This window comes from Gallinula chloropus (genome assembly GCF_964237585.1).
Source record: "Gallinula chloropus genome assembly, chromosome: 6".
NCBI lineage: Eukaryota > Metazoa > Chordata > Aves > Gruiformes > Rallidae > Gallinula > Gallinula chloropus.
In genome coordinates, this window is record NC_140091.1 from 22,376,906 (window position 1) to 22,395,465 (window position 18,560).

General features: G+C 41.4%; 1 protein-coding gene across 1 annotated transcript in view; it reads right to left on the reverse strand.

Annotated features, from left to right (window-relative positions):
* TPR (translocated promoter region, nuclear basket protein) overlaps positions 1–18,363 on the reverse strand; it is a gene marked incomplete at its 5' end in the record, with an annotated part of 40,258 nt that extends 21,895 nt beyond the window's left edge. Inside the window, 24 exons of the mRNA XM_084266276.1 lie at positions 242–358; positions 1,053–1,205; positions 1,985–2,151; positions 2,593–2,761; positions 2,904–3,044; positions 3,781–3,915; positions 4,279–4,441; positions 4,737–4,885; positions 4,971–5,110; positions 5,514–5,677; positions 6,541–6,767; positions 7,282–7,389; positions 7,901–8,098; positions 8,589–8,680; positions 9,729–9,869; positions 10,317–10,404; positions 12,266–12,346; positions 12,881–12,973; positions 13,696–13,860; positions 14,545–14,648; positions 14,942–15,038; positions 15,686–15,759; positions 16,591–16,695; positions 18,213–18,363. Coding sequence (XP_084122402.1) covers positions 242–358; positions 1,053–1,205; positions 1,985–2,151; positions 2,593–2,761; positions 2,904–3,044; positions 3,781–3,915; positions 4,279–4,441; positions 4,737–4,885; positions 4,971–5,110; positions 5,514–5,677; positions 6,541–6,767; positions 7,282–7,389; positions 7,901–8,098; positions 8,589–8,680; positions 9,729–9,869; positions 10,317–10,404; positions 12,266–12,346; positions 12,881–12,973; positions 13,696–13,860; positions 14,545–14,648; positions 14,942–15,038; positions 15,686–15,759; positions 16,591–16,695; positions 18,213–18,363 — 3,222 coding nt within the window. The remainder of the gene's footprint in view (positions 1–241; positions 359–1,052; positions 1,206–1,984; positions 2,152–2,592; positions 2,762–2,903; positions 3,045–3,780; positions 3,916–4,278; positions 4,442–4,736; positions 4,886–4,970; positions 5,111–5,513; positions 5,678–6,540; positions 6,768–7,281; positions 7,390–7,900; positions 8,099–8,588; positions 8,681–9,728; positions 9,870–10,316; positions 10,405–12,265; positions 12,347–12,880; positions 12,974–13,695; positions 13,861–14,544; positions 14,649–14,941; positions 15,039–15,685; positions 15,760–16,590; positions 16,696–18,212) is intronic.
* Positions 18,364–18,560: the final 197 nt, after the last annotated feature.

An 18,560-nucleotide genomic window follows, 5' to 3' on the forward strand; every position in this document is an offset into this window, starting at 1 on the left:
TAAAGATATTTACCCTACTGCAGTTGAAGCTACTACAATGCTTGATCAGGTAAAAGAATGAAGCCCTACATAAGCAGCTGTGCAGAAAAATGGAGGAAGTACTCTTAGAGCGCCTTCCTTGTCTCCCCAAGTCTCTGATTAGCAGTACTACTTTCAAAAAGCATCTTGAGCTCAAAACCAATGTAAAACTAACATTAAATTTACTACCTCAGGCTGAAATAGTCAAACACTACAAACATACTTGCTCCTGGCAGTCACGTCTGGCTTGTTGCTCATTGTTTAGAGCTGTGCTGGCTCTCTGAAGGGCTTCCTGAACCTCTGACTGCACGGCTGACAGACTCTTCTTTAGTTCGGATAGCTAGAGTGATGGGGAGGGGGGAACAACAAGGAAAAAAACCATCAAAACAAGACCAAACCCAAGACTAAATGGCAAATTACAGAGTATTAACACAGCAAGACTGAATGCAGACAGTCATGAAAAATGTAGAACCGCAGGTGGGAATTTTATTCAGTGTTTTAAAATAGTAATTTTAATCTGAAGAGAAATGCTTTCAAGGTTCTTACTTATTACATAACGAGGGCTTTCCTGGTAAGTATGTATTACTGTTCCTCCAGAGCCAGGCCTGCAGCAAGTCTAGTTGCAGTCATCTGGTTTCTCTGAATCCCAGTAAGAGTCCAAATATAAACCACACAAATAAGGGCATACACCACTCTGGTTTTAAACTACATGCATGCTGCAAATTTGGTTTTGGCTCACATTCCAAAAAAGGTTTTCTGAAACCTCTCTCAAAGGCTTTTACTCTTGTTTGTCTGCAAATGGTGCTCAAATTTCAGGAAGATAGTGGTGACTGTAAATACACAATCACCATAACAAAGTGCTAAGGTTAATGAACTGATGTTTGGAAACCTCCCAGATGTAGTTAGCTCTTCACACATCCTAAAAGATGTAGATTTGGACACTACTATACTGTGAAAACAAACTGAAGTCAAGAGAATTATTTCTGCAGACTCTCTGTAAGGGAGTTCACAGGAGGGGGCACTGAGAAGCATACCTGTTGTTCCATACTCTCCACAGCCTTCCGCTTCTCCTCTTGCAGTTCTTGCTTTTCCTTCTCTGACTCCATCAGCTTCTTTTCCAGCTGCGATTGATACTCTGAAGATTCCTTCAGACGAGTTTCAACTGTTGCACGAACTTCCTCTGTCACCTTCATTAAAATCCATCACAAGAGATCAGTTTTTCCCCCTTTAAACACGCTATTCTGATGTGACCAGTATTTCATTGACTGGAGAGCAGAATTAAGTATTCTCAGCACCTCATTTAGAACATGTGGAAAATGACAAATTGCACTGATTTCTTATTTCCCTTCAAAGCTGTGATGCCTCATGAAGTCCACCTAACAAGTCCACAAGAATGCAGCAGACAGAGTATCTTTTTTATTGTACAGTAAAGTCTGCAATACTGCTGAAGCATATCAAGCCACAGTTAAGTCTTTACAGTCAGAGAATACAGAGTGTAAGTATGCTTACAATGGAGGTTTTATAGTAAGAGAACCACAGCGCGTTCGCTCACATCGCTGAAGTCCGTACTGACACAGAAGGTGTGAACTTGATGGCAAGTGATTTTGACTGAGGGCAAATTAATATTTTTAATCATTGATCACAGGGCTAGAATGAAGAGTTTTTAAAAAGCAATTTTTAAAAGGTTTTTTAAAAATCTCAAACTGATTTTAAAATCTATTTGAGTCCAATTTACGATTCAACATTTTAAAAGTATGTTGCAAAAAAGTTTAGTCTTTCAATTATTAAAACTTTTAAATAAAATCTCTCAAAATTATGTTCTTACATTATATTCTAATGTCTTCTAAAATAGCTTCAGGCTTTTGTTTTAATTCCTGACATAATACTACAGATTGTATTGTAGTACCAGATTATCATTGTTTTTCATAGTTTGTTTTCATTCTAGTATACAATGGCAACTACTTACTTGTTTTTCCTTGTTAAGGGATTCCTCTAGACTAAGAACCATGGCCCTGTACTGTTCCACATTACTAGAACTAGTCTTGAGTCTTTCTCTCAGCTCATTAACTTGTTCGTCAGCTTGTCGTAGTCGACTTACAAGATCATCCACATCTTCATTTGTACTAGGCTGACCTACAATATTAGAACACATTCATTAACTGATGAAGTTTAACTCAAACACCATGCTGAAAATTGATATATTTTTAGGATAATAAAATGGAAGAAACAATCAATCTCACAAAAATTCCCTAAATAAAACTGGCAGCCCGAAGCCAACAGTGGCTTACAGTAAAATAGACTACTTATAAATAAGCAACTTGATAGACTTAATCTCTTCAAAACAAAAGGTAATCTTTAGAAAATTATGTTTTATTCTTCCTCTTTGTCATCAAAGACTGCTTAGATGTTAATTTTGCTTTAAGAATTCATCCTGGTTATCCTTTGTTTGAATGCAATTGTGATAATGAGGAGGTTTATTATTTAGTGTGCTGTCCTCCGATTCTAAAGTGTTAAGAACTATCAATTTTATCACTGCACAGAGCAACACGTAACATGAGAGAAATTGAATCTTACCTTTCCCTGGAGCCCTCTGTAGCGACTGGGATGCTAGCTGAGCCTCTGTATTGTTAAGCTGCTGTTTCAACATCACAGTTTCTTTCTGGGCATTCTTTAAAAGTTCCTTTGTGTTCATGTGACGGTTTGTCTCAGTCTCAAGTTGCCTCTTCAGATCCAGGATGTGAACCTGAAAACACAGAGTTCCTCAACTTGTAGTTATTCACAAATGGCACAAAGACACAATATAATTAGAAATACTACACATGAACCCAAGGCACTGTAGGCTGGCAGAAGCTCTGCCACTAAAACGAGTTTGTAATTCTACTTACCTCCTGATTTTTGGTGAGGGAATGTCTTTGCTCCACCTCACTTTCTAGTTTCTTCTTCAGCTGAGAAATTTCACGCTCTAGTTTTTCAATCTGATTATTGAGTCTTTGCTTTGTTTCTGTCTCAGACCTCTCCAGTATTCCCTGGTAAAATAGCATAATATATGATGCTTACACCACACTTCAGTAATTTCCTTCTGCATTACAGCAGCAGGCACAACCCTTCTTCCAAGAACAAATAATTACTGCAGGGACAAGCAATAATAGGTGGGTAGAGAAATGTCTGACTTGGGTTTTTTTTTAATACTATAGATACAGTAAGTATTCTTAAGAAAAAAAAAAATCTATTATCCATGCAGTCTAATTCTAGGGATTAAAAAACTCATAAAGATCTACTACAGAAACAGAATTCAGTCATGTGACAAAATACACAACCTTAAATATTTATACTCTGCTAATATACCTTATAATAGAAAATAAAAAAGCATAAAAGTACTTTTAAACAATAGGAAAATAAAGTACCATGGCAAGCACTGGTAAATTTTGCTATCATAAAAATTAACATATAGATTTTTTTCCTTCCACGTGGTTTCATGTGTTTTGTTACAGTTTTATTATGAAAACCCTTCTCATCTCCTCAAAATTCCCAGGACACTGCCCAAGTAAATAACAGAGGATCCTAATTTAGGACAGAAATAACAAATGTGCTTAAACAAGCTGCTCGAGTACTTTAAGTTTAGTGTCAATTTTAACAGGAAAAATAAAAAAAAAAACATCTACTTAAAGACCCAATCTCATGATGGCCAAAGTTATTTTGATGGGTATTTACTGAAAACTCTGAAAGACAGACAGACTTGGACGTAAGAACACCACCACTTACCTGAATCGTTCGCAAATTGGTAAGCAGCAAGTTCTGTCCTCTTTGTTCAACTAATAAAGACTCACGTTGCTGAGTCAAACGCACATCTGACATCTTCAAGATATCTTTCTCTTTTTTTAAGTTCTCCGCCCTCACCTTTAAGACAGGAAGTAACAGCAAGAACTCCGTTATCATAGACTCACAGACTGGTCTGGGTTGGAAGGGACCCCAAGGATCACAGAGCTCCAACCCCCTGACACAGGCAGGGACACCAACCTCCAGGCCTGGAGCTACACAAGGTTGCCCAGGGCCCCATCCAACCTGGCCCTGAACACCTCCAGGGATGGGGTATCCACCACCTCCCTGGGCAGCCTGGCAACCCCAACCTGTCTATTAATCTGACTTTGGACAAGGTAAATTTTATGATCAGTTAATAGTGTTTTTAAAAAAGCTTTCACAATAAGAAAACCTCTTATACTAACTCAGGAGTATCAAGGAGTAATACACCACATGACCAACCTCTGCCACTGCCAGTTTTTCATTAGCTCCCCTGAGGTCCTGAGTCATAGTGTTAATGATCTGCTCTTGCTTCTGAGTTGTCGCTGTGAGTTTCTGGGTTCTTTCATGCAGAGATGTTATTTCTCGACGATAGCTTTCAACGTTATCCTGCAGCATTTCGTAGCTTCACATGGAACAATAAAAAGCAAAGCGCATGTTTGCCACAGGAAGTTGTTTAATTTTAAGAGATGCAGCTGTGTTTCACGTTCCCATGTGCCATTTCTCACATATGTGGCTCACTCAACTAGAAGATACATTCTTGGTCCCACCTTCCCTATTTCCTCTGTGTTCTTTAACAGAAACAACAATATTAATGTTGAACTGGCAACTCTTCCAGAGTAAACGACATCAAGCAGTCAACGTGATTCCACTGACAGAGAACACATATACAAGGCAAGAGAAAAGAAGAGCTGCTTTACCGTTTGGAGGCAAACTCCAGCTGCGTGGATATCTTTGCATTTTGCGACCTCAAGTCTGTGACCTGCTCCTGAAGCTTTTCATTTTGCTCGTTCAGCAACTTGTCATTCTCCGCCTTTTCTTTCTTGTAATTCTCAAAAACTTCCTGTAACTGTATCAAACAACAGACATTCCAGCGCTTACAAAAGTAAAAAGGAATAGTGAGAGCTCCCTACAGTGTTTATCAAAAAATCTACCTGCTTGAGTGCAGCCTTAGCCTCCACAGTCTCCACAGACTCTGCCATTGACACTGGAGCAGGAGTTGACATGGCTTGAGGTAAATTTGGGCGTTTGGGGGTAGAGGTGAGAGAAATCTCCTCTGGCAATATACCTGACGCTGAAAGAAGAAAAAGAGGATTTTACAACAACTGAACAAACGCTTGCCAAAGCAGATCATACAACCACACTGAAATAGGGCTGAGAGCATGCATTGCTAGGAAAGGCTTGGGCTCTCCTGAGCAAGCCAATGATCATCCACTCTTTATATTTACAGTCTGCCACCAGAACACATGCAGTCACCACTGCACAGCAGTCATTAGGTAGCAAGTTATTACACTGTAAAAGCAGAATCACGTGTCCAAATCACATCATGTCCAAATTCATGGGTTTTCCAGTGAGTAGGGGTAAAGCTGAATATCAGATCAATAGAAGTTCCTGGTCTCACGACAGCACCATTACTGAAAGCTCCTAACAAACGATAATTGTGTTATTTTTCAAAGGTGCCGAAAGGTGACGCCTACCTTGCAAAGGAATGACTGCTCCTGTGGTCTGTGCCAGCAGGATGCGGAACATATCCCTCTGCCGAACTATGGACTCCACGAGCTGCAGCTGATGATGACGCGATTCACGCAGTTTTTCAAGCTCATTCAGGGCTTCCTCCAGCTGACCCTGAAGCTCAGAAATTCTGAAACCAACAACAGTCACTTTCAGCAACACAGAAAGCGAGGCATACCAAACTGACACAGCCCTTATGTAGCATCACAAACTTTTCAGTGTACATTTACTGCATCTTTGACAGTTAAAGCACCAGAGATTTTTGAGAAAAACTGTAGGAAAATTCATCCTTGGGGTCCCTTCCAACCCATACCATTCCATGATTCTATGATCTTTGGACTTGCCATCTTGTAGAAGACAAAGATAGCAGGCCTCTTCCATGAAAAGCAGAGCAGAGGGGATTCTACTGACGTAACTTCACACAACAGACAGTAGCATGGACAGAGAATCAAGCTGAATACTTTTACTACAGAATCCCATCATCTGTAGGCTTTATAGCTAGTGAATTAAATACACACATATTCTATGTTCTGAAGTTCTGCCAATGGGAGTGAAAGCTTGCTCTTTCTTTTTCAAAACACAGCTCTGGTGTGTGTGAAATGACATTCACTAAACCACTGACAATTACCTTTTACCAAATGTCACAAGTTTGAGAGATTGTGACCAAAATCTATTGTGATTAGAAAAGGCTGGCATTTCAGAGTGTCCTCTCATACCTCGGGGCACCTCTGCATTGAGAAAGTTTGTTTAGGAAGAATTTTGGGAAGGGTTTATTTACGTTAGTGGAATAAAAATGATGAAAAGGCATTACAAGATAGAAATACATAGGTATAAAACAATTTTAATTTAAAAACTGAAGACAATGTTATTTACTAGTGATTTGCCTTTATGAATGACATAGCTGCTCATGAGCACATGTGACCTTACACATCCATATGTGCAGAGTTACTAACAATGCGAAGCTAGAAACTGTAGGAGGAACAGATAACTTACTTAGATGAGGTTGTTTCTTGCTCCTCTTTTTCTCTAGCCTCTCCCAGCTCCCGAAGAGCCACCAAGAGACGCTGGTTCTGCTGCTGAAGTTCTTCAATATTCCTGTAAGAGACTAGATGCTGAGATATCACTTCAGAAGAGCTACTGATGTCAGCGGAGCTCACTTCTTCATCACGAATCACATGATTGCCTCTAGCTTCTTCAAGTTCCATGAGAAGCACATGAATCTGAAAGAGAACATTCCAGCATAAGGCTTGCAAACAGACTCAAAAGTTCACTCTGAAAAACAATATATTAGAAATAAAGTACTTGGAAATTAAGTAATTTTTTTCTTACATCATACAAGATGTTACAATAGATAAGTGCTTGTAAAATAATTACATTATAGAAAACACAGCTTGAGAAAAGGAAACCATATCAAAATCAGCACACATTCTGTGTTCAGTTCTGCAAACAGATCACAGGAGGCTCCAACTAAATGCCTAAGCTATAGATATAGGATGTCAGCTGTTTTAACAGTGTTATCCCACAGTGCCTCACTGCTAGCCAGCTACAATTGTTCTGGTTTTGTAAGCAGAAGTGTAAATATCACATTCTCCTAAGGAGAAGCTTTTAACATCACTTAAAGCTCTCAAAGTATGTGACTGTGGCTGAACACAACTTCAAAGCACGCTTCAGAAATACAGCACCACGCTAATAAATTGCAAATAGTAAATTTTACCCTAGCAACATTTGTTCTACCTGTTGTGAAAGGTCTTTTACTTGAATTTCCAGCCTCTGGTTTTCTCTTTCAAGCACAGAGGAATGCTTATTGGCTTTATCAGTATCCTCCTGCAATCGCTGGATTTCCTGCAAGCATACAAACATTACGAAACTCAGACACACTTCTTCCCAGAGATAAATGAATTTAGAGCAACACGCTTTGTGAATCAAACTGTGCTTTAACTACTTTAAAGTTATACTCTAAAGGTTAAACACTACATATTCAGGAATCAAAAGCCAAACTTATTCATGCTGTATTAGTGGATGTATTAAAATGAATGGAAAGTGGGCACCAAAGTCCAAATTTATTTCTTCAGACAGACAAACAATAGTCTTTCTTTGTAAAGACTTGTACTCTCTCAAAAAAACAGGGTAAATCATCATGTTTAAACCCTCCTATATATACATAACTTTGAAAAATGCAGTTTCTGTAAGATACTGTGTACAGTCTGCAAGCTAGAAAGTTCAACAGGTATTTTCCCACAAGAAAAGCTGACTAAAAGTTCCACTTCATACATTTACTAAGAGACATTAGGATTAAGGAATTAAAAAACTCATTTATTTCCACAAATTTACATGCTCTTTTATTTATACAGACCTTCATAGCTTGTTCAAGCTTTGCAGAGAGACTGGCAACAGCTTTTTGGGAACGCTCAAATTCTTCACGCTGACGTTTTAAGATAGGTGCTTTGGCTTCTACTTCCTGCACTATTTCATCCAAATATTTATTGATTCTCTTATTCTCCATCTTTTCCATAAGCAACTGATCCTGAGCTTCCACATAGGCATTGTACAGCTGCAACAAAAGATTTGTTTTGGTGGTTCTTTGCTGTGTTTTTAAAAAAAAAGTCTGTCCACATGTACCACAGAATGAAACAATGACATCATTCATATCTTAACGTGGTATGATTTTACACAACTCTAAACTAAATTAATTCAAAGAATTAATTAGGGCTTTTTTTTTAAAAAAAAAAAAGCCTGGGTTTAGGACTCCTACCATGGCAAAGCAGTTATCCCTATTAAAATGGCAAACTCTTACAGTGGAGCTTTATGCAACAGAACAACTCTATTTAACATATTTCATCTACCAGAGAAAACCTGTAAGGAGTGTTGAAAAAAGATCCCCAGAATTTAGCTACTGTAGTCAGCATTCTTCACAATACTTCATTGATTTCATCAGGCATCACGCCAAGTCTGAAACAGCGAACAAAGTCAGTCCCCTTATACTATTCAGGTATTTTGTTGGCTTTTGAACAGCCCTGAAATGGAAATCTCTTCTCCCTTACCTCAGTTAGTTTCATTCCAGGCTTGACTACTTTGGCTACTGCTGCAGCAGTGGGAGACATAGCTGCCAGTTCCTCCTCAGATAGTATGGCTCCTGGAGACACAATCCCACCAATTACCATTAAAAAGCTGTAATAATTCCCATCATAAATACTCTTTATTAATCACAGAATCACAGAATCGTAGGGGATGGAAGGGACCTCAAGAGATCATCGGGTCCAACCTGAAGAATGTCTTCACACGCCTTTGTGCTCTACAACTACTGACTTTAATTACCAATTTAAGTCATTGAAGTCACCAGTTAAATAGTTTTCTGTAACTGTGTTATACAGATATATGTGCAAGGGACTGGTCTCCTGTCTGGTATTCTATGCCAGATGTTATCAAGGTCTCTGACGAGTTTAATTTGAAAAGTTGGAAAGCTTTGCTACTAGACTGTTACAATTCAGGTCATTTCTGAATGTAAGCCACTGAAATATCTGGAGCAAAGCTCTAGATTTCTTAGATTTCCTGGATCAGATTTCTTAGGAAACCACAGAAGGTTTACAGTGGCAAAGCACTTGTTTACTTTCATTAAATTAACAGTGTGAGACAGTAAATATACTTCACACCTCTGTACCATCCTGATCTGCAATTTTTCCTTTGGAAATTACTCCTATGTAGAAAACGTTTCAACCAAAAAAACAGAACAGAACGGTGAATACAAAGCAAAGTTGAAAGTTAAATAGAAATTTCAGGACAGAGATTTGTTTTCTGTGACATTTTTAATTTCAAGAGGAAAATTAGGTTCTTTTATCATCCCCTCCTCCCCAATCCAGACAACCATTAAAAGCATGATGATTCAGCCTGAAGGAAATGTTTCCTCTCTCTTCTCTTTGAAAGTAAGTCAGATTAACAAAAGAATTTTTAAAACCCTATTTTGGTAGAAATGCACTTTCTGGTAGAAAAAAAGGATGTATTTTCTTATACATGCACCCAGCAAAAATCATCTTAGAGTTCACAATTAGAAATGACCAAAGATAAATTCAGATGGATGCACTTACATCCCACAGAAATCCCACAGAAATTCAGCAGAGTGTTTTCATGCAAGATGACAGAAAGCCTGAGGCTTTATGTATTTTAGATGCCGGCGTGACTCCTACCTTTGCGCTTCGTAGCCGACAGCAAATCGTTAGCATTCTCCAGTTCCTTTTCCAGTTTACTGATTTTCTCTCTAAGTTCTTTTTCCATTGCAGCTTTTGATTCTTCCACCTCAGCCAAATGCTCCTGGGTTGCTTTATTAGCTAAAATTCAATCAGACAAGAAGTTTGCTGTGTTATGGTTGATTTTCCTTTACTTCATACAGTCTGCAGAAGGTCATGCTGCTAAGAAAACACAGTAGCATGACAGAAGCATGAATTGCCGCCTCTCCCCTGTGCTTAGCAGGGAGCTAAAATATGAACTGTGCTATCAGTGAAAAGAAACAGAGAAACTAAAATGAAAGATGAAGCTGTCACAATTTGATCCTCTCATCAAAATCCAAAGTAAAATTCCAGGCTCCCCCACATCCCCCTGCTCCAAGTAAATTCAGCTAGTGAGGTAAAATGTTTGTTACAAAGTGACTGATGTTTGCACCATGCCACAATCTTAATGAAGTTCCTTTCACTTCCGCTAGATACCTAAATTCAGTCCATCAATGTAGTTACAAAGGAGTTACAACTGCTCAGCCCATTATCTCACTCAGAGCTTACCTTCTCCTGCTTCCTTCAGGAGCTTGTGCAGTTCTTCCACTGCTCCAGTCAGTTCATTGCTCTTTGCCTCTGAGTCATCGGCAGCACTCTAAATAAAACCATTTCATTTAACCCTTTAGTACACAACACTTTACTTTCATAAGAAAGCTTAAACTGACCAAAAGCTACAAACACATGGTTTGGAGTAAAATGCAAAGAAATTCTTCTCAGCTGGGTAGTTCTCTTTCCACTGACTGATGCAGACTGCCCATCTCAGAGTAAGAAGTGTCAGACATGGATTTGATAAGACAAATCCAAAGGGAATGTATGGCCTTCAGCAGCTTTATAGCTGGTGCTGGCTTTGGTCATCCTCTTCACTAAAGGGAATTTGGAAACACTTTGAGTCCTCTACTTTGATCATTCTAATAAATTCCATCTGTTTTGGGAATCTTATATAAACAGTTTACATTACATTGCTTTCAGTTAGAGATCTCACAAGGGCAAGACTGTAAAGCACTTACACAATTCTGCACTCAGAAGTTGATTCAACTTGAAATAAACTTGATTCAACTTTTGCTTCTCAGTAAAGTCTCAGAAGAGGTGCCCAGGGGAGGGCAATTAACCTCTCGGTATCAAGTCACACAAATATGTCAGCAGTTACAAGTACATAGCAAACTACACAGAGGAACCTTCCTCTAAGCAGAGGAACCTTTAAGCCCCTTCAAATTAATGCTTTTGTAATAAAAACATGAATGGAGGAAAACACCCACCCAACCAAATCCAAACTGAAAGGTAAACGACAATGCATAACGCGACAGCAAAGTCAGCTACTGACATGCTGTCTGATGGAGGGACATCAATTTAGACCTAATGACACAAAACATTAAGGTAGAACTCAGAATTACTCAGGGTAGAATGTGTATGTGGGTATTTATGCAAGAGAAGTCAGGCAGCAGAAGTCAATAATCTCTGAATCCCATCTACATAGACTACAGAGCAATCAGTTGTCCTTTTCAGCTGGCTCTGTATTAGTCTAGGTGCTACAGGGCATTTTTCACCCTTTGAACTGACAAAAACCAAACAAAACCAGCTTGTTTAGACACTGCTTGTTTAACACAACACATGACATTCAGCTGTGTCTTAATCACAGACTGGTTTGTGTAGGAAGGGATCTCAGAGTCCCCCCAGAGCCAGCCCTACCAGGGGCAGCCCCAGCTTCTCTGGGCACCCTGTGCCAGGGACTCCCCCCTCCCCGGGAAGGATTTCTGCATCCCAGCCCTTCTCCAGCTGCCCTCCTGCAGCTGAAGGCCATTCCCCTGGGCCTGGCCCTCCCTGCCCTTGGCACCAGCCTCTCTCCAGCTCTCCTGGAGCCCCTCAAGGGACCGGAAGAGGCTCGGGGATCTTCCCAGAAGCAGCCTTCTCTTCTCCAGGCTAAGCCAGCCCAGCTCTCTCATAGTCTCCAGGTCTGGAATATCTCCATGGCCTCCTCAGGATTTGCTCCAACAGCTGCACGTTCTCCTTGTCCCAGGGACCCCCGAGCTGGACACAGCACTACTTACCCAATAACTACCTCTTGAAGTGTTATTTGAAATTAACTTCTACTAACCAAACTCAGAAAAATCTCTTCCATGGTCCTATTTTACATACAAACCTTTAGTCCCAACCCAACACCGTGTGACATAACCATGTTCATACAACACGAAGCCTCAAAACAGTGTGCACAGAACTACTCTTCTAAACCCTCTTTCGCTTCCTCTAAAAAATGATGCAAACAGTGTAAGATTTTAAATGAGACAACAGCAAAGAAAACAACGTTTTGGATATTTCACAATGTTTTGCAATGGAGTTAGTCTTGCACACATCCATGCTTTGTGGGGAACCCATCCCTAACCGGCCTGCACTACATTTAATGCTAAGATTCAGCCCCCAGTGATACTAATATAAGCTTATAACAGAATTGGTAAACTCACCTTATACAAATTGGATAATTTTATGTGGGCGTTGAGCTCATTGTGGAATCTTTCCTCCATACTAGCTTGCTGTTCTTTTGCCTAGTAAATTAAAGAAGAGACAGGGTGGGGGAGCATTCCACTCTTTCTATTTCACACATTTTGGTGTCTGATTAGTACAAGTAACCACAATGCCCTTTCACATATACTTCAAGTTGTCTTCACAGAATCACAGGGGCTGCAAGGGAGCTCCAGAGATCATCAGATCCAACCCCCTGCCAAAGTAGGGTCCCTAGGACAGGTCGCACAGGGAGGTGTCCCGATGGGGCTGGAATATCTCTAGAGAAGGAGACTCCACACCCCCCTGGGCAGCCTGTCCCAGGGCTCCCTCACCCTCACCAGGAAGAAGTTATTCCCATATTGGTGCGGAACTTCCTGTGCTCCAACTTGAGGCCATCGCCCCTTGTCCTGTCCCCACAGACACTGAGAAGAGGCTGGCCATGTCCCCCTGTGTCCCACCCTTCAGCCATTGATAAACACTAATCAGATCCCCTCTCAGGCTTCTTTTCTCCAGGCTGAACAGCCCCAGGTCACTCAGCCTTTCCTCGCATGGGAGATGCTCCAGTCCAGTCTTACCTCCTTCAGTTTACTCAAAAGGTCTTCCACATGCTTCTGAAGATTTTCATTCGACTGTTTCAAGCTGTTTACCTGTTCCTCCATCCTTGAAACCTGTTCAAATAATACATGAGAACACCATGTATAAATTTCTCTTTCCAGTCCAGTTTAGTTTGGAAAATAACCATCTCAGTGTTTTTACTTTAACCCACTCCCCCACAGTTTCATAAAAGCATAACTGGTCACGTTTTCAAACAGCCTCTGCTCCCATATATTCAGCTAAATAAAACAAGTCAGAAGTCTTGGAGAATTGCTCCAATTATGCCTAACAAAACAAACCCAGGAGCCTCAGCAGAGCTAAGTGCCACAGGAAGCCTGACACATTGTCACAGGGTTTTTTTACATCTGTTCAGGTATCCAAACAGAACCTCACTGTAGCTGAGTATCTGCATAAGGCGGCCATTGGTTCTGCCATGTATTTTGTTGCAGGGGAATAAAAATACCATCACCCTGTCCTGCACTGAACTAAGTCAGATCCTTCTGTCCCTTCCTCTTACTAAGAGCTGTACTCCCACATATTTTCGTGGTATTACATTGTTATATAGCTTTGTTACCTGAAATTTCTAGCTTATAAAAAAATGCTTGGCTTTTCTAGATTATGGTAAACAGATGTTATTCCTTGGAAAATAAATAATCACAAGTTAAAAGAAAGAACATCTTATTAATGGCAAAATGTTTTTACTTGAACCCAGTTGTTGAAGTCTGCTGTTTTGTTTAATGCAGTTATTCAGGATTCATTAATTCATAAGGGCAAAAGCACTCATTGACCACACTACCTCCTCCTTCTTGTTCTCCAGATTGCATTTAAGCTCCAAGATTTCATTGCCCTTCTCCCTGGCAGCATGCAGAAGTTCATCTGTTTTGGCTTTCAACTCAGTGTTCAGCCATGTGTTTTGATTCTGTAGTAGTTCTTTTTCTTGCTCCAACCTTTTCTCACGGTACTGGAAAGAAAATTGCATAGTGTCACTGTGCTGGGTGCACAGAAAATGAAGCAGCTCATTGAAGTACCACCAGAGTAGGAGTAGCAGAAGTGTACTGTAATTGGATAAATAGCAGCACATGACAGGCAGCGATCCTTATTACATTGGTAAGAGTAACTTACCAGTCTGAAACTACAAGAACTTCTTGAAACTTGAGTCAGTTTCCTCAAAGTTCATGTTAGTTGGGAACATTAACAAGATAAATACCTAGCTAAAAGGAATAAAAATTGAGGTATCAAAAGTTTTCCTTGTCTCTTCTCCTTTTCTCCTCTCTTGCAGCTCTTTACAGAGTTTATTCTGCCCACAGAGAAATGATGTGGGTTCACAAATCATTACTTTTCTCCTTTCTACCTGCCTTGATAGACCTGGAGTCCTCCTTCCCAGTGGGCAGGAGCAGCTGCCATTGCCTCAAATCAGGTTTGGACACACTTGCCCAACTTGATGCCCCTCTGTCTTCCATAAATACGTCTCACTTCCAGTCACAGCCACCAATTTTGTAATAAAATAATTTGTTACAAATAACAGGTGCATGCTTGCCCTACTTCCAAAATTAATAATGACAAACATGTGATGATTACATCACAGGGAAACAGCTACTTATTAAAACACCAACACATACTATGTGTATGAAGTACTACTACTCACCCTCATGGAAACATCTGATGTTTGAAGTTCATCCAGCTTTAACTGAAGCTTCACCTTTTCTGTGTTTGCTTCTGTAAGCTTTTCATGTAAACGTTTTACATCCTCTGGAGGAGGAAAATCAGCATTAAAAAAGCTAGCTGCACAGCAATTACGCAGCTTCACTAAACTGTGAAGCACTAGAACAAGTACTGTGTAGCAAGGTAATGAAAACACGTGTTTTTATAGAATCAAGCATCAAACGGCTGTGCTTTCCTGCAATTAGTATGTTATTCCCTCCCTTGTTTCCTGTGAATCCATTACTTTGTGCAGCCTATACAAACTGACAGGGTACTCCACACCAGTTCAGTTGTTCAAGCATGTCTTTTACCAAGGTGAGGTGTTTTGTTCTTGGTTATACCGTTTAAATGTTCGACTTCCTGAGATCGCCTTTCGCTGGTTCGAACCAAATCTCTCTTCTCAGCTTCCAGTTCTTCTTTTTCTCTATTTAAATGGCTCTGAAAGAAACGGCAAGAGAGTGATAAAAAAAATGCCATCAGCTTTCTTTAACAATTTGCTGTCACTATTTATGCTTATCACTGCAGAGAAGCGTGCTAATCCACAGTGTGTTACCCCAGCCAGCTGAAAACTGGGCAGCTGATCTGCAGCAGGCAAGCAAGGCTGAGTGCATTTTTTCTGTCCTGCTGAGGTCTATGGGTCAAACAAATTCAGTCTGAGGTACCTCTTTCTTCTACAGCCCCAGAGCCAAGACATTTTGATTAATGTTTTTCCCCATAAATCACTGTGATACCAGTGTCCGCTACCACGTAAAATCAGACAGATGAGACGGGTCTCACACAGCCTTCAAGACCAGCACATGGAAAAACTGCACTGATTTTTGAGGTTCAGCTTCAAGTCACTTCAGAACAGGTTTCAGCAAGAATGAAACAATCTCCTCCAACTGAAACAAAAGCTCCTGTCATTCAGCTTTTTAAAACATCAACATCTTCTTAAAAACACACACACAATTTTGAGGTACACACAGCGATACAGCCATGGAAATACATATATCAGTACATATTTGTATTGATATAGTCTGGTTTGCAAACTGACTGTATTCTATGCTACAGAGACAGGTGAATCACAGTTTTTCAGTTTCCAGTACCTGAACGGCTGTGTTACGATCCTGAGCAGCTTCAAGTTCTTTATTTTTCTCATTCAGTGACTTCAATTGCTCATCTGGTGGATAAATAAAAATAGCTGTGAGGTATCTCCACTGTAACACAATGACAGAATTCACTCCCCAAATGCAATGAAGCCAAAATTTCCCTTAAATACATACAAAAAGGGGGGGGGGGGGGGAGGAATTTAAGACTTCACTAAGGATGAACTTTGTAGTACTATGGCAAACTAACACAATCCTTAAAAGCAGAGGCATTTGTTGTGAAGATCAATACATAACCCACTGTATTCACAGAATCACAGGATTGTAGGGGTCAGAAGGGACCTCAAGAGCTCATCAGGTCCAACCCCCTGCCAAAGCAGGGTCCCTAGGCCAGGTCACACAGGGAGGTGTCCAGATGGTGCTGGAATATCTCCAGAGAAGGAGACTCCACACCCCCCTGGGCAGCCTGTCCCAGGGCTCCCTCACCAGGAAGAAGTTCTTCTGCAGATTGGTGTGGAACTCCCTGCGCTCCAACTTGAGGCCATCACCCCTTGTCCTGTCCCCGCAGCCCACTGAGAAGAGGCTGGCCTTTTCCCACTGTGTCCCACACTTGAGATAATTATCAACATTAATGAGATCCCCTCTTAGTCTTCTTTTCTCAAGGCTATTCCTTCTTCTAAGAAGAATCAGAAAGTGAGGTGGGTTTTTTCCCCACAGAACAAAAACTCCATTTAAAGAAAGCTGATTTGAACAGAAAAGCAAAACACCTCTCTGCCTGCAGAAATAACAAATGTTGTCGATGGAGGGATTTTCAACTCCTATTTAAAACCTGAAGCATTTCAGCAGAACACTGGACTAAAGAGTTAATACCCTGCCTGATCTTAAGAACCTGCAGTTATACTTACGAAGTTTTTTAAGCTCCTCGCGCAGGGTTTGACACTCTTGGGTCTCATTGACAAGTCTCTCCTGACTCTGAGCCAGACGCTTCTCTACTTCAAAGTACTGTTGTTCTGCAAAACAACAGCGTTATCCCACTTTCACTTAGTAAACATTTCTCTCTCACCCTTACCAAAGATCCTTGTTAAATGGATATCGTGACCGAAGAATAGGATTTATACAGAAAACTTATATAGTAGTATGCTACAGTAGGATTTGAAGGCAAAAGGTACTTTGAAGGTAAAAAAACTCTGTTAGCACGGAAAGTGATGTTTCCAGAAATGATCCATAAAATAACTGCCTAATTAATTTTAATAGTTAACAGTTTTGACGTAGCTACAGAATGTTTTATCAGCTCAATTTTGCAGCCTGATCTCACCAACTCAGAAGTTTTACCTGCAGCGTATGCCTGTACATGTACAATAACCCTGAGTGATGTGGATTTTACTTAGGAAATCTTTAATGAACTCTTCTCAGAATGCACTCTTGTGCTCTGTGCTGCATATCCCACAGCACTGAAAAAAATAATTAGGTCTAAATTTCTGTTACCTGAAACAGCAACTGTGTCATGGAGCTTAACTGCAAAATACTTAGGAAAAGCAGAACTGGTATCACCCCTGAGTACAGTGGGCTTCTAAGGAAGTACTGAGGGATTTTTATTTAACTCCTGTTTCCTACCACATCAGACAACTGAAAATAATGCTGCCTGTCCACCCACATAAGAGAAGAACAGACCTGAAAGAGACTGACCTGTTAAATCGTTGGGTTACATTAATTTGCACAGCACTTTATTAATTAACTTCAGCAAGATTGTTATCGTGAAAGTGACAGAAAAGTTGAAGGAAAGGTGGAAGTGAAGTTTACATCAGAAGTACGTCACCTACCGGATAAATAAACCCATATTCAAAACCCTGCCTGGTCCTTTCACACACCTACACTTTTCTTTCACTTCTACTCCAGTTCTCTAGTGATATGGGTCTTCTGTGACCAAGTAACCTCCAAGTTAATATCAAAACGTTGGTCCTATCAGAAAGGTTACAATCTCCAAAAAAATCTAAACCTAAGGCCATTTGGTAGGGTAAACAAACCATTATTTCTCTTCCACAAGAAGGACCAAAGCAGACTGCCTGGTATGGAGGCTTGATGAAAAGCTGCTCCTTAAGCCCGTTTTCACGGCAGGTTTAACCCTGAATAGTCCTTTACAAAAGAAATAAAAACACCCAACCAAAGCAAAAAGGCTCCACTTGCCAAGCGAAGGTGAAAGAAAAACCGGTCTCGGGGCTCAGGGGAAGTGCCCGTTCCCCGCACACAGGCACATCCCTCTCAGGGCCCCTTCCCAGGCCTCAGGTAACCCTCGGAGAGCGTTGCGAAGCCACTAACGACCCGCCGGGCCCTGCGCTACCTCCCTCAGTTCTTTCCTCAGGCAGGACGACGACACTCGCACCAGCCAAAAGCACTGGGGACGGCGGATAGCCCTCAGCCCTTCGGGCAGCGCAGCCCCCTCCGCACAGGGCACCCCAGCGGCCTGCCCGCTGCCGCTGTGCCCCTGCCCCCGTTCCCGCCCTCCCACCTTCCCCCCGCCCGCACCTACCGCTGTCCACCTTGAAGCGCTCATGCCTGGCTCGGAGCCCGTCGATCTCGCTCTGCTGATCAGCCAGGAAGCGTTCCAGCTTCCCCTGCACAGGCTTGGGCAGCTTGGAAAGCTCGGCCCGCTCCAGGACCTGCTGCAGCACGGCCGCCATCTTGGAAGCAACGACTGCACCCGCCGGCCTAACCGCGCCGGCCGCTACGAGCCCAACCGCGCAGGCGCCGCCCTACCCGCCTGCGCGCGCGGCCGGGACACCCCCCCCGAACCCGCGGAATCATGGGAAGCGTAGTTCTCCTGGCGGAGAGCGGCTGCCTGCAAGCGCTTCCGCTTCCGCCCGGGGGCGGGGCTGCT